The 16485-nt window shown below is 40.0% G+C and overlaps 1 protein-coding gene across 1 annotated transcript in view; it reads right to left on the bottom strand.

Moving 5' to 3' along the window:
• Morc1 (MORC family CW-type zinc finger 1) overlaps nt 1-16485 on the bottom strand; it is a 173457-nt gene that overhangs the window by 104384 nt on the left and 52588 nt on the right. Inside the window, exons 10-12 of the mRNA XM_032899303.1 lie at nt 9565-9644; nt 8207-8277; nt 5974-6038 (exon numbers count right to left, since the gene is read on the bottom strand). Coding sequence (XP_032755194.1) covers nt 5974-6038; nt 8207-8277; nt 9565-9644 — 216 coding nt within the window. The remainder of the gene's footprint in view (nt 1-5973; nt 6039-8206; nt 8278-9564; nt 9645-16485) is intronic.

Below are 16485 nucleotides of genomic sequence, written 5' to 3'. Positions count from 1 at the left end.
GGTTGCTACCTCCTGCTCATGTAGTCCAATCAGCATAATATCATAAATATGCTGGGAACATAAATATATGTGATTATTGTGTGGAAGAAACAAATGTTCACAATCTCTTCAAACTAAGTTATGATACAAGATTGGAGAATTAATATATTCTTGAGGTAAAGGTATACTGCTGGCCTTTCCAACGGAAAGAAAAAGTGTTTCTGGTAGTCCTTATGGACAAATACCAGAAAAATGCATTTGGTAGATCAATAGCCGCATATCATGTGCCAGGAATTGTGTTAATTTGCTCAAGTAAGAATACCACATTTGGAATAGCAGCTGCAATCAGACTCAGTATTTGACTGAGTTTTCAACAGTCATTTGTCATTCTCCATAATCCGTCTGTCTTCTTTACTAGCCAAATAGGATATTAAAGAAAGATATGGAGGGAACCACCAACCTTGCATCTTTTAAGTACTTAATGGTGGCATTAATTTCTGTAATTCATCCAAGGGTATGATACAGTTTTCAATTCAACTACTTTAATTGGCAGAGGCAACACTAAAGGCTTCCTTTAGTCTTTACAACTATAATAGCCCTAACTCCATAGGCCATGAAAACGTTAGAATTTATCTCTTTCAATCACACATTTTGTGACTGGGGAAATCATCACAGGATGAATTCCAAAACTCACTGGACATACTGTGAGCCAGGCTTCATAAATACCTGACCTCTATAAGCCCCTAATTTAACTAGAGAGCCACAGTTTTTCATGGGATCTTACAGAATCAGTATTAATTCAGAACCAGCATCCAAAAGACCCAGAAAAGTCTGATTGTCTCCTTTTCCCCAGTGCTCACTTACCCTTGTAAAAGACCACAGGTCCCTCTGGGGAAGAACTAGAAAAAGGCTAACAGTACAACTCTTAGGTATTTAGGAAGATCCTTCCTCAGGGGAACTAAAGGATACTGGGTCTGCAAACTGGCTCAAGTCTAGAAATTGGTTCACAGGCCAAGATTTTTTTTTCCATAATCCAATTTAGCCTTTCTTTCATTTGAGAATTTTTCTGCTTATACAGATGAAACAAAAATGCAGTAGGCTTCTTATTTCATGCCTGGAAACACCATGATTGATTACCCAGAATGAAACGTCCATGCCATCATAAAAATCGTGTTGCCTGCCTGAACATTATGGGTCAGATCATTATGGACATTGCTGTGCCTATGCTGCCCATTATAACTATGATCACCTTGACTTTGACTCAGTGCTGTAACCTGGACCCTGCTACTTCACGACCCAATAAAGCCCACTGCTTTTAACCCATCCAACTGAGCAGTAGCATCTCCAACCATAAGTTCTAGCACAAGAAAAAACGGTAACAACAAAGCTCTTCAAACTTGCTGGCACCCCTCTCACCATTTTGTTTCTTATAGGATTAGCGAAAAGCACATCTTCTAACTCTTCCCATTGTGGAGTATGTTACACCGTATACCCACTCCAGCACTGCAATTTCTCTGAACCTTAAATCCCTTTATCAATACTAAGCCAAGAGATAGAAGGCAACTCCAGCTCCTTTTCAGTTGGCCATCTTTTGACAATTGCTTCAGCAGCCATTCAAAAATGACACCTTTTTTCTCTAGCTGTACAAGCTTCTACATTAAACCTAGGATCTCCAGTCAGTGCGCCTGTATCAATAAACTCAGACTGATTCAGTTGCATGTTCCTTCTACCATTAACCTGCACCTTTAAAGTCCATTCCCACACATATTTGCCATACTTCTGCTTGAATGAATTAGTAAACTCATTAAGCTCTTCAGCAGGATAGCGTACCTCCTCATGGCCTATGAACTCTTCTATGTGCTCTCCAGGAACCCCCTTAGAGGTTATAGGTCCAGAGATAACTATTAGTGGCCCTGGAAGAATGTCAGTATTGTCTTCCTGACATTTCCTCTGAAGAAAGTCAGTGATAGTTTAGAAGGCAATGAAGAATTAATTTCCTTTGTCAATGACATAAAAGGCAATATTTCAGGGGTGAGGGGTACACCTCCTGCTTGACAGCAGAGAGAGCCTATTTCCTTAGATGAAATAAACCCTTAAAAACTGAGGATTTGGAGTTCTCAGCCTCAACTGGGTACGCTCATTCATCACCATCCCCAGTTAAAGCATCCCATTCTTTATCAATTAATCCCCTCAGGCTTGGATTTGAATTTTCGCTGTAATTCAGCCTATCTTTCAATGAAGCCTTCTCATTGATTTTCCATAATGTGCATTCTGTAGTTAATGGAGAGAAGATTCTCTTCCAGGGCACGTGCAGAAAACATTAGACTGCGCATCTGGAGGTTGTCGATTTTACTACTGAGTTCACCATATTGAAATATGAGAAGTTGCTTGATTTTACCACAGAACTCATCCTTTTCCTTTGTCAACTTATCCAGAGATCCTAGAAGCAATGACCAGCATCGCTATTTTCCTTATTTTCCCATAAACTGTCAATAGGTTTATATAGAGTCACAAAATCCACTGCCTCTCACAATTGGTGAATTAGAGTAACCAAATACATTTGTGTCCTTAAGTTTGTAAAACAGTTCATGCCAAGGGTTTTCAGTAGTCTGCAAACTGCCAGGACAGGCTTCAGTAATGGTAAGTGTTAACAAATTGAAAAGCTCATTCTAGTTTGCTAAAATATTCATCCTTATATTTCTGTTTATCTAGTTGCTCAGTGAACAAGTTGTTCCATCTCAGCTGGCCTTCAGTAGACATCACCATGTCCTTTACATAGGCTGCCAGCAAAAGGTATGGTCCAGATTACAGGTGGATCTTTCCACCTCAAAAGACCTGGATTAAAAGTGGGTCTTCCCACTTTAAATAATTTAACTAAAGAAATTTTCCTTTACAGGTGTGCCAGCTGCTTGTGTTTTAGTTAATTCCAGATATAATCAAGTTGACAAGCAAGAATAGTCCTCACAATAGTATTATTAAAAAAACGTGGCTCTTAAAAGAAAAATTTCTGACACTGCATGGGTTTCCCACTTGCAATGTGTTCTCAATTTCCCAAATAACCAACGAAGATTAAACTGTGACAAAAATATTTTCACTAGTTTTGCCTCTAACACTTCAAAAAATATAAATAAAAATTCAAAAAATATAAATAAAAGCCAATAACATCAATTTACATGGACAATAGACAGGCTAGGTAAGCACTATGCTCTTTGTTTCATGTTGTTGTTGTTGTTGTTTCCCTATACATAAAGTTTTGTTTTTGTTTTTCTTTTTTCTTTTCTATTAAGTGTTAAGAACAGAGAGGGAAAGAGAGGGAGAGAGCAAGGGAGAGGTAAAGAGAAAGAAAGCAAGAAACAGATCTCCATGGTACAAGGAATCTGCTGGAGCTACAGAAAGCACCTGGATATGGGACGCAGACTTGGCTCATAGGCACAGTAACCTGGCAACCACAGGGAACAGTGTCCCACCTGCATGGGGGAAAAGACTGAGAGATGATTTTTAGAAACTAATTTAGCATGGTAGGAAGTATAAAAATCTTCCTTTCTCAGCCCCAAATGACCACAGAAAGGATCTTTTCCCAGGTCTCAGAGGTCGACTTACTGACATGGGTATTATATAATACTAAATGCATATACACCTAAGGTAATATATAAATCAAAACCTTTCTCACAAAGCTTTACCATGAGATTTAATTCTGCAACAAACTAGGATACTGACAGTGTAAGGGTTCCCAGAACGGCATTAAAAGCTATGACATCATCACTCTGTAGTACGGGATACTCTGCTTGTCTATAGATTTACAAGCACAGGCATGGTGGTGCACAAATATCTTTAATCCTTTCACTCAGGAAGCAGAGGCTAGTGGATCACTGCGTCTGAGTCCAGTCTAGGCCACAGAGTGAATTCTAGTTTAGTTGTTGATACATAGTGAGACTCTCTCTAAAACAAAATTATTTTCCCTTTTACAGAGAAGTCTTGGACTGCTATTCTGTCTTAGTAGAAACTGACCAGACAGTGGACCACCAAGTTACCATAAGACCTGAACTGACCATGATGAGCTGGGTTCTGTTTGACCCAATCAGACAGCAGCAGCAACCCAGCAACCTGACCATTTCCTGAAGGCACAAGAAAGTTACCTAAAAAGTAGCCAAGGTGCCTATGTTTCTCCTCTTGTATACCCTGCTTTCATGCATGCACCTTGAGCTTCCTGGGGTATGCCATATCATCAAATGATTGAGGAATAGACAACTATGTTCCAGTTTACTGAGGTTTCTACCTGTTATGCAAGCACCATCCAGAAGTGGACAACTGCAGGGTAAAAACATGTTTCCGGGACAACCCTGAAAGACACCAGTAGTGGGAAACCATCACAGTTCGGAGCTTTGTGCAATAGTCATCATCATATATTTATTTGGAATTGTGTGATTATTATCTGAATCATCAGTTATAAACAGTGGGATGGCTTAACAGTTAGAGACTTGGAAAGAGAACAATTAGAATATTGTTGAGAAAGACATAAAAGGAAGAAGTATATGGATAGATCTCTCAAAATGGTCAACAGATATAAAGATACTTATGCCCCATGTAAATACTCATCAAAAGGTAACGGGAACCTACAACAGCCTTATTGAGACAAGATGACTAAGGGCACGGACTCATCAGAAATGAAGACACTCTCTCTCCACCAGATGCATGTGAACCAAGGCTCTATCCCACGCCAGCTAGTAGTAAGTAAAGTGTCTCCCAACATTGCTTACCCGGGTGTTCGCCATTCTCTTACGCACCTTCACAACCATGAAGGTCTTCTCAATTGTATGTATCATCTGATGGGCCTAATGTGCATTGTTATTCTAGATGAGAGGTGACAAATCTGTTGCGAACTGACAATAAGTAATCCTGTGGCTGGTTCCTGAACTCATAGGAGCCTTGCAGGGCTGTGTGGCAGCCTAAGACAATTAGCATGGCTACCTCACGTACCTGTCACTACAGCTTTCTCTCTTTGATCGGGAGGGATCCAGCACACTTGGTTGGAAGGACAAAAGTCAAGTTCAGTGCAAACTGGAAAACGTGTTCTCTATTAAGACCATTTGTTGCACTCTCAGAGGACTCGCATGACAGCCACAAACCTCTTTAACTCGAAATCTGGTGTAATCTGATGCCTGCTTTGACCTCTGTAGGAACTGTATGCATGTGGTGCAAAGATATTCAGCAGGCTGGACACCCATGTATTATTAATTGTTCTTGTTAAATAAATGTAATCATTTTAATTATAAAACAGAAATCTTATAAAAATTTCCATGAAATTTAAATAATTTTGGAAAATGTAGTAATATTTTAATATTATTTTGGCATCTGCGTAATTAACATTTTAGGCTTGTGTTTAAAGTTATAAATATATCATCAAAATGATGCTGAGATCTAACCACCGTTCCCTGAAAAGAAATTTCTCAAAGATGTCAGTCCTCAAAGTCTGAGTTGGTCTATGCAACAGTAATTTTTTTTAATTTAACTTACTCAGCATCTGAGAGGGTGAAGAAGTCAAACTTACAAACAAATATTTTTTTGTAAGATAGCCTTGCCATTTTTATTTTAATACATGTAAGTGACATATCCCTTCAAACATTAACTCTTATTTTAAATTTTAAGCTCCAGAGTAAAGAACAAATGACAAGGATAGTGAAGCTATCATAGGCTCTCCTGCTTGGGTCTCTTCACATAGACATCTTCATAAAATCTAAAATTCTCAGAGAGCTTCTGGCTTGTCTTCAACATTAGACAGACACAAATGTACACATCGATAAAAATGTCGTCCATGTTTTACAATGTGAGTCTTGGTTGGGAAAGCTTCATCACATTAAGATGTACCAATATATCACATGCTAATAAAGAGAAATTGTCATCATAACTACCATAAAATCTACCCACTTAGAAATAAGACCTTGACACAGCATGGGGTTCTTCACAAACAGAAAGCCTTAATTAATTAAGCCTTACCTCTGTTTTTGGCGAAGATCTTTATGCTTTGTTTCCACATCTTCCAGAGCTTTCTGTATTACATCCTGGAGAAAGATATTTGGTTGAGAGGAAACAGAAGGACATTGACTTGATGCCAGCTGAGCTGATACCTGTCATCAGAAGGTTCTGGGGCAGCAGAGACAGTTCATGGTGTCTAATGCAGTGTCGAATGGTGGGAACTCAACGGGCACACAGTAATAGCTTTCGTTCCAGTGTTTCCAGAATATACCCTAAGTCCAAATCTACCATTCTCTTTTTGCACATTCTAAGATGCCCTCTCTGCCTTCATTTTACTCCCTATACGACTGAAGGATTTTGGCACAAACTACATGAAAAGTTGAGTGACTTATTCAATGCATATAGACTCTGACTTTTGTTTGGGAAAACAGGAATCCTGAATTCTGTAGTCACTGAAGTATATTTCAGTAAAAACTTTTGTTAGTATTCCTTTCAGTATGTTCCCTTCATATCAAGTTCTGGACTGAAACTTCCCAAATGTTATAGATTCCTCAGGCTTTTTCTTTTCTGAGTGCTCTAAAGCTAGCCCCCAACCTGACTTTCTTTTAATCAGATGCACTGATTTGTCACCACCCCCAACTTTAGTATGTTTTCATTCCCTCTAATTAGGCAGAAGAGAAAGTATCCATTATTATTCTTCTCATAGATAATAATAGACTTTTATAGAGTATTCGGCAAGAAAAAAATGTCAAAAGGAGTCAGAGGGGGACAGGAGAGGATAATGTAGTTAATGTAATCAAATTGTGTTCTATGCATGTATGCAAATGTTATACTAGATTCATTAGTTTATATGGCATAGACTAATAAAAAGGTTTTTTTTAAAGAATAGACATTGAAAGAGCTTCACCCATCACATATGACTGTTAACATCTCTTGATGGTGCCACTCTTGGTGGCTTCATCCTTAATAGAGCACCACTTTCACTGTCTTTTAAGTTAAAAGGGGAGAGGTAGAGTTCAAAAAGAATCACATTAAGTTTCCTGAAAGCATGTAAGAGTTCGAAAGTTCAGGTCATTCCACTTTGCAGTCTTCTCTGCATTAAAGTAGCCACAACACTTCAGAGATACAAAGCAAGCGGGCCAAAGACAGCTCACCTTTCCTGACAGAGCACTCAGACCAGAGCAAAGGCACAGAGATGAGAAATTACACCCTGAGCCGTGAGAGTAGGCACAGGGCATTGATAATCTCAATTAAAAAGCTTAAATCATCAAAAACATTAAAAATAAGATAGATTTACTTTTTTCTTTAAGATGGCAGCAAGAATATGAGAATCTTGAGAAAGCCATGATTTTGCTTTGCTTGGGGTATTAAGACATCCTCCTCTCTGATTTTGTCCCGTCTGTGTGACCTGTAGACTGGACCTGGGTCTCTGACTCTCAGAGTTATGGCCAAATCCCTGCTAAGACTTATGTATTTAACCTGCAGCAGATGTAATAGAGAAGGCAATTCCTCTCCTCATTCCTGTTCATCTCTGCACACAAGCAAGTTGATGCAGTGCTTCATGAATCACCATGGTGGAAGTGTTATGCCACGGTTTTGGTAACAGCAGATTTACAGTGTGTATCTTGCAGTTATTTCTTTTTTGGTTAGCTGCAGAATGCTATAATTAATAATTATAGTTCTTTATAAACGTGCCTTCCTCGTGGGCATATTACAAGGATTACAGAGGTTGTTTATGAACTGTGCGAACCAACTCACAAGAAAAGAGCTTTGTAAGCTGGAAGTGTTGTGATTAATATTCATAATTATGGTCTATGATTCCTAGTGCTGGGAAGAAGGATTGCTTATTAGCCCTCTTCTTGCTTTCCCCATTTATCTGAGTCCATGGAGAGCTATAATTTGAATAGATATTTTTGAGGATGCTTCATAAGCCAGATATTTTTCTGCTATTTTTTTTCATTATTTTCTCTTTTTCTTGTAGTGCTTTCCTTTTCGTTTTAAAGAAATTGACTGTAAAGCTCTTTCACCCTGCTCCAAATTCATCCCAGTTCCTGCTCATCTTTGCTATGTCTCAGCCTTCCCCCTTCTCATTTGGCCTCTTTTCCCCTCTCTGCACTCACACCATCTGTTTACCTGTGCTAAAACCACCGATATCTTTTGAGCTCATCTGGAGTACATGATCAGAGACAACTGTGTTCAGGAAAAAAGCACAGGGCCTTGCTCGCCACTGAAGATGACTTTTTGCCCATCATACCTTGGCAGAAGACAACACAATTCTGTCAGGCTGGTTTACTTTGGCTTGCACCTCTTTAAACAGTAGTTCGGCTGGGAGCAGAAGCACAAACGTTACATAAGACACAGATTCTTCCAAGCCATTTCTAAGCACATGTTTCCTATGCTTGTAGCCATGACCACTGAGGCTGGCCCAGAGACCACAATCTGAAAATCACCTGTTCCTCAAAGAGATCACTCATTTCAACTCTTCTAGTTGAGGCAGGTGGAAGATGTCACTGTGGGTAAGAGTGCCCACTTGGCAACCATGAGGAGCTGAGTTTAAAATCCACTCACCAACATAAAAAGTGTGGCAAGGCTGCATGTGTGTATATATGCACTGTGGGGTATAGGCACATAGATCCAGAAAGCTTGCTGGCTAACCTGCCAAGTTCAAATGGAAAGAAAATACTTCCCATAATGAAGGCAATGTTCATCATTAACATGAGCTAACACAGCATCATAACATCCAGGGTTTCTAACATATCAATTAATTCTTAATATGTTGGAGGATTTTGCTGGCTAGCGTTATGTCAACTTGGCACAAGCTATAGTTATCCAAGAGTGAGAAAGCTCAATTGAGAAAATGTCTCCAGGGCATTTATATATTTTATAAATTTGTGGTTGGTGTGAGAGGGTTGGTCATCCTGGGTTCTATAAAAAAGCAGGCTGAGTAAGTCACCAGGAGCAAGCCAATAAATAGAACCCCTCCATGGATTCTGCACTAGCTTCTGCCTCCAGGTTTCTGCCCTGCTTGAGCTCCTGTCCTCACTGCATTTCAATGAAGAACTGTTATACAGAAAGTGAATAAGTCAAACTCTTTACTCCCATGGTTGCTTTCTGTGCCTTATCACAGCAATAGTAACTCTGTCTAGTACAGGGATCACACTTAAGATACTAAATTATAGTCAGTGAGATAGCACGCTAGCAGGCACCTACATGCCACCAAGCTAGATGACCTGAGAGCCCAGAACCTACATCATAAAAGGAAAGAACTGATTCCTGCAAGTGTTTGTTGACCAACACACAGACACACAGACACACAGACACACACACAGACACACACACACACACACACACACACACACACTCTCTCTCTCTCTCTCTCTCTTTCTCTCTCACACACGAATGAGGTGGGTAAATGTAAAAAAGATACTAAATTATATCATTATTAAACCAGAGATATACAGTGCACTTTTAAGTTCCAGAGACTAGAGGTGCATTTGCCCAACAGTGACAGTACCCTCAATGCCTAGAGCAGTGTTTTACTGAGAATAAGTGCTTGACTAGCATTTGCTAAGTGGATGAACCATAATGATTTGGATGTAGAAACCTACATACCCATCTTGACTGCTTCTTCTGCCTTTTTAACTTCAGTTTTAAACTTCCCTTTGAAAGAAGACGTAGTATATTGGTACTTTCTGGGAAGAAGAAAAGAACATAATCAAGTCAAATTATCATTTTAAAGAGCATTAAGAAGAGAATATTCTTCAGTATGACTGTGTACTCCAGAAATATGCAATTGTTAAGAAAGAAAGATTCACTTAGTGAGTTCCATCTAGCCGATACATTAGCAGACTTCATACCTATGAAAAAAATCACTTGCCTTTTAATACACGGTAATTTTCCTTCATGAAAATTCAGTCAGGAAATAAGGAGTCAAGAGTGAGATTAAAATCTCTTCCCACACAAGTGTTCACTTACACGTGCAAACAGGAGAACTCTCAAAAAGGGATACAAGATCGCCCAAGTGCTCCATTGTCAAAGTTTCCAGTTAATATACATAGCTCTCTCACTCAGATCATCATTGACACTGTATAAATGGCTACTCCCAGTCCCCAAGCAATTATCTCTGCCTGAAATGCTCAGAAAAACACATAAAAAGTCATTTTGACCTACTAAAAGCCCCACTTTCTACTGCATTGATGAAGTAGCCTATTTTTAAGGCCCATTGTTTTAGTGACAGCTAACAGTTTCTAGAATAATCAAGGAAAAAGAATTATGTGTGTCTATGTATCTATGAACTCAAGGAAAACAAATCAGGGGTAAGATGGAGGGGACATGTTTCCAAGAGCTGTGGATTAAGAGGCTCCAGAAGCTCTCAAAAGGATATAGACCATCACGCCTATTGCTTTCCCACAAGAACAAGTGGTTATTAAGGCCCTAAAGATGACACATGATTTAGTCCCAGGACAAGGAGAAAGCAAGCTAGAGCTGTGCTTGAAGTTTCCTCTCGGCTGGCTAGCCTTCCCTAGCCTGGAAGGTGCTAAGCAGGCTTCTGGGAAGAATTAACATCAACAGGCCAGCTGTGGACTCCAGCCCGGGAAGATGGGCCCACTTGTGCAACAGTGGCAGGTCTGTTCTGGGGGTAACTAACTGCTTTCTTACTGGACTTGATGGCTGTTCTATGGGACGGGATGCACATCTGGAACCACAAACCTGTCCAAAAGCATAGAGCTCTGGGGGCAGTCAAAGCCCCTAGTGAGGAAGATGCTGCTCTTATTTTGCTAACTGGACAGGATGTGCCTGTCAAACTGCCTTCTCCAACAGCCATGTTTATGCTCACAGAATCGTTCTACTCTGTGCTTTGGCCAGACAACCTTTTCTGCAGTGGTCAGCAGAGACTATAGAAACTTGTATCCTGTCAAAGAACAGAGAATAAATAACTTTGAATGACAAGCTCTAAGTGGCCCAGACTACCTCCAAGAGTTGGAGAACATTACAGAAAAAAAAAAAGAATCAGAAAGAGCGTAAGAGCAGGAGGAGGAAGAAAGTGTGCACACCAACTTCTGGACATGACACAGAAGCTGTACTCTTGGATGCACAGAAGCTGTGGTTCAATGCTTAGATCTGTGCAAGATCAGACCCATCAGCATCCCGTCAAGGGGACTCACCCGTTTTTGAGGATGTATACACAATATACAGCTGACAGAGGAGCAAGCTGGTTAGCTGTTTATTAGCTTGCTCAGCCTGCTTTTTGATAATAACCAGCCATCCTCCATGGCCCCTGCTTCAGGTTCCTGCACTGATTTCCTTTCACTGAAAACTGGAAATATAAAATAAAATAAAGCCTTTCTTCCCCAAGTTGCTTATGGTCATGGTATTTACCACAGCAAGAGCAAAGCAGGACAAGAAAGACTTCTCCATAATTTGGTATAAACAAGTAGTTCCCACCCAGGGTCCTGTAAATAAACCTACTGAAATTCACACACATACACACACACACACACACACACACACACACACACACACACACACACACACACATGCATGCATGCATGCACAGTGGTAGAAAGAGGGGGTTCTTGGGAAGATGGAAGGGATTAGTGGAGGAGAACATGGATGAAATACATGTTCATGTACGAAGATGTTATAATAAAACCCATATCATTACAAATAATATATGCTAATAAAAACAAAACTTGAAGAGGAAAAGATTTGTGGAATATGTCACTCTGATGTAGTTAAAGTAACAGGCAGGTTTAGAGGATCCTTGGAACCTGACTCTTAAATTTTGTCTTAAATCATCATGGAAAGGAACATTCTACAATATTAGGCTGGGGAAAACCCAAATCACAACAACCCTCACTCTGTGCTTTTACCTCACAGTCCTAACGAATCAGGAGCCCATCAGTCACTCAAATCTCATTGAGAAAGGCACAGGACAGTTAATTCTATGTGTCAACATAACTGGGTTATGACCAGAGAGCTGGTAAAATGTTACTTCCAAGTGTGTCTGTCAATGTGTTCCTGGAGGAGATGAGCATTTGCAGATATAGATGAGCAAAGACAATCCTTTCTCATCAGTGTGTCCCCTCAAGGGTAGTAGAAGCATAAAACAAAGGCAGGCCAATTCAAGCTCTGCTTGAGCTGAGGCACTCAACTCTTGTCTTGAAACATCAGAACTTCAGATTGTGGGCCTGCATGTGCTGTGTGTTTCCTACTCTTTCCCTGCCCAGGTCCTTGAGCCGCTGGACTCAGAATAAAAGTTGGGCTGTCTACTGCCTTGGTTACCAGGCCTTTGGTTTCAAGCTGAACTATATTACTCGTGTTGCTGGGCGGCCAGTTTCCACACTGCAGCTGGTAGATGGTCCTGAATTCCACAATCATGTGATGAATCCCTATATCAAAGTCCCTGACTCTGTCACAAGTTCTGTTTCTCTAGAGAATCCTGACTAATAAAATCACTATTAATTAAACATACCCAAAGCACAGAGATCATTTGCTGGAGGTCAAGCTTTCCTATGATGCATGAAAAGCAGTGTATAAATCTGCACTAAAGAAGTGCACAACAGGGCCGGCAAACTACAGCCCATGGGCCAAACTGAGCCACTGACTTCTGAGACAGCCTCACACCTGACTCATCATTTTTTGATGCCTTTTAAACTAAAGGAAATATGCAAATGTACTAACACGCTTTCTACATAGACATACAGAAGCAGCCTGGCAATCCATTTGCAATAGCCTTTAAATTGTGGATTGATCTAAAAATGCCTTTATATTTTCTGACATTTAAAAAGTTTTGTAAAGGTTTGGTTTTGTCTTTATTTTTATTTATGTGTACGTGTCTATGTATTTGTCACACTTCTGGAGTGCCCGAAAAGGCCAAGGAGGGTATAAGATCCCCTGAACTTAGAGTTAGCAGGCAGTCGTGAGCCTCCAAACATGGGTGGTAGGAGCTGAACTCAGGTTCTTCGGAATAAGAGCAAGAGCTCTTACCCACTAAGCCATCTCTCCAGCCAAATGTGGTAACTTTAAAGAATGGAAACAATAGTACAAATATTTCATGGGTTTCTATATGAACAGGTCACACATCAGTTAAATGGTTGGTAGCTAGGGTCCATTTAGTTTATTGATGACACTTCTCCATTATCTTAACAGATGCAGAATATATTATACAAGTCACAACAGCTTCATGAACAAATGAAGACAAATTGGAATTCTCAGAGTCTTTCTGCCTGGGTTCAGGCTAATATGTTCCCTCTAAAGTAATATAAGTTTGAGCCAATCATATTGGCAGAAATTCTGTTTCACTATCTGTAGTTGGGTGACAACAGTGTTACCAATCTCACAGGGTTGTTACAGGAAGTAAAATTTTTAACACACTAAAGAACTTAAAACAATGTCAGTTCTTAATGTGTTCTTACTGTCTAATCCCTCTAGTTTTAGAGAAGAAATATATTGTGGATTGAGAATGAATTACTTTTCTTGTCATAATGTGAAAAACTTACAAAATCTGATGGGTGGCTAACATGGAAAAACAATTATTTGTATAGTAATTAAATGTTTGGACTCTGTGCTTGCTAGCTTTGGTCACTTTGACACAAGGTAGTCATCTGAGAGGGAGGAACCTTAATGACAAAATACCTCCAGAAGATTGGGCTGAAGACTGGCCTTATAGGCATTTTCTTAATTAGTGGCTTATGTGGGAGGGTCCAGCCCTCAGGGGGTGATGTCACCCTTGGGCTGGTAACTTGGGTGCTGTGAGAAAGTAGGCTGAGTAAACCATGGGGAGCAAGCCAGTAAGCAGCACTCCTCCATGACCTCTGCTTCAATTCCTGCCTTCAGGTTCTTGCAGTGAGCTCCAGCCCTGACTTCCCTCAGTGATGTATGGCTACCTGGATGTATAAATGAAACAATCCCTATCTTCTCAAATTTGCTTTTGGCCATAGTGTGTAGGCTGATGTCTATATGCAGGTGAGGGCTGGCACAAATTAGGTCAAGGCTATGATTGGACAGTAAAAACATATAAGGTGGGGACAAAGCTTTTGTAAGGTGGGAGAGAAGAGAAAGGAGCAGAGAAGCAACGTGGAGGCAGATATAAATGACCTATCATCATGCATCTCTACACAGATTCAGGTTGTTATGAATATTTCTCAAGGGATGGATTTCTATAGGAAAATTTACCTTATCTAGATGGGCGGTTTATATCCTTATCAATTGGTTGTGATTTTATTGTGTGGATGTATTGTGGATTGAGAATTTAACATATAAATCCGATTGTTGGGTTGTAATTTGTTGAGTCTTGATTTTACATAGTAGCTGGAACCAGAGAGTTTGTGGCTAGTAGAGAGCCCCCAGGAGAGATACTAAACAGAGACAAATTATGGTTAGTTTCATATGGCCCCACGGGCACCAGAACTAACTCTAGAGACCAGAGTGGCAAAGAAATACTGGAAATACTCGAAGATCGCATGGGTCTGAGAATACTTGCAGGCAGCATGGAGCCACTAAAATAAAAGTACCCCATAGTGCCTTGTGGCCCTGTGGGTGCCGGTGCTAGTTCGGGATAAAAGGTTAAGGTATTTTTAATATTTACTGCAACAATAGTGTTTAATCATATCAATAGGAATCCTAACTAAGACCGACTAGATGGAAGGGCTCAGTGGGAGAATGCTCACTTAGAATATCTAAGGACATGGAATCTCTCTAGAGCACAAAAACCAACCAACCACACAAACAAACAAAACAGAAGCCAAATCCACAATAGCAAAGCCAAATGGCATCCTGGATTCTCTCACTGCAATGGTTTGGTGGGCATTTCATTCTCAGGCCTAGTTTTGTAGTTGCTGTTACTAAGTTCAATGTCCAATTTGAGAGAAGATTGACTACAGAGAAGAAACACTTCTAAAATCCAAGGTGACATTATAATAAGTTTGTTCCCTTGATTCTCTTTTACACTGACTATTGCTCATTCAAATCATAACCTTGGTGTAGACCTCGGTGTAGTAAAAATTAGTCTCTACTATACTCAGAGAAGAGCAAACAAAAGCCTTGAAGGCATACAATTATTGGTGACCATATACTGAAATTATCATTTGCTTTTTAAAAAAATCAGGTTCTAATCATATATTTTATCTGGTTTGAATCATTCATCTTAGGTCTAATCATATTTTTGGATCAAAATGAAATTAAGAGGAAATTGTTTAAACAATGAAGTCATTTTTCAAAGGATGGGGAATAAGCTATTGAAGCATTTTTGTAGGGAGTGAAGGTGGCACTAGAGGTGCCAATTCTGCATTAGTGCTTAATTTCAAATAATAAACTGACAACTGAATGATAGAACTTGACCCCAGACAACCAGCATCCCAGTCTACGGCTGCAACTTCAGAATTTTGTGACAATTTAAATATACTTTGTGTGATCATTTCTAAAAGTTGAATGTAGTGAATCTGTCCAACCTTGTAACTGAAAAAAATTGTTCAAATCTCCATTCCAGAAATGGAAGCTGCCACCTCCCTGATACTTTTATGTGCCTCCCCTCTGTAAATATAACTTTTATTCACCTGATGTAAATGTCAGCTCAGAGGTTTACTGCTAAATATGCTCACACTTTCTAGTTCCTTTAGAGCTCTGGCTGGCTGATTTGCTTCAGGTTTTTTGGCCCAAATCCTCTACAAGCTGACTGATTCAATCTGACTTTTCTGGCTTCTCACTAAATTGCTCTGCTTGACCTCAAACTAACTCTGACAATTTGTTCTCATCATCTGGCTCCTTCTCACTCTCTGGCTTCAACTGCCTCAGCTACATGAACTAAATGGAACTGAACTCAACTCCATTACACTGCCTCCTGTACTGACTGGTTGAAATGAACTCAACTCCCAACTCACTGACAAACTGAATTCTCTCCCTGTGGTGCTCTTTAATAGCTTTTCTTCTGAGAGTTGAGCGGATCATTTCTCTGACTTGTGCTGTTGAATTTTTCTCTGATTGGTCACTTTATCTGTTCCTCAATTATTCAGGTTTAAAGGTGTGTACTAAGGGACGTCTGCATTCTAATCAGATCACAGAGACCTAGGTCTTTAGATGTGATCAGAGCAGCCATGTTGCTGGATTAAAATTCCTCTACATGCTCCTAACACACGCGCACGCAGAGACTCCCTGCTAATAAAATCTTGAAGGAAAAGATCCTCCATGAATCCACAGGAGAAGAGAAAAGGGACTCCCTCTAGCTCTTAGTTTTCTGTCCCTGCCTGCATCAGGTCTCCCCTCTTAGTGGCTAGGGAATTTCTAACATTTACCTATCTCTGGCCACACCTAAAATGCAAGATGATTGCCAAAGCAGCTGTAATGGCTCCCTCAACTTGGTTCTCTGAATATCATTATATAAAGCAGCAATGGGGAAAGGTCAGTTATGTGTCTCTTCACTGTGAAAGCAGCTAACTGTGTCGTGCAGGCCTAGCTCTATCTTCTGCTCAGCCATCCAAGGTCTACCTCCCAGAATTCTATCAACCACACGGCAGCCTTTCATGTTTCTCCCAG

Source organism: Rattus rattus, chromosome 4 (assembly GCF_011064425.1).
Source record: "Rattus rattus isolate New Zealand chromosome 4, Rrattus_CSIRO_v1, whole genome shotgun sequence".
Classification (NCBI taxonomy): Eukaryota; Metazoa; Chordata; class Mammalia; order Rodentia; family Muridae; genus Rattus; species Rattus rattus.
The sequence above is the reverse complement of the archived record's forward strand: the minus strand, read 5'-3'. Positions and strand labels throughout refer to the sequence as shown.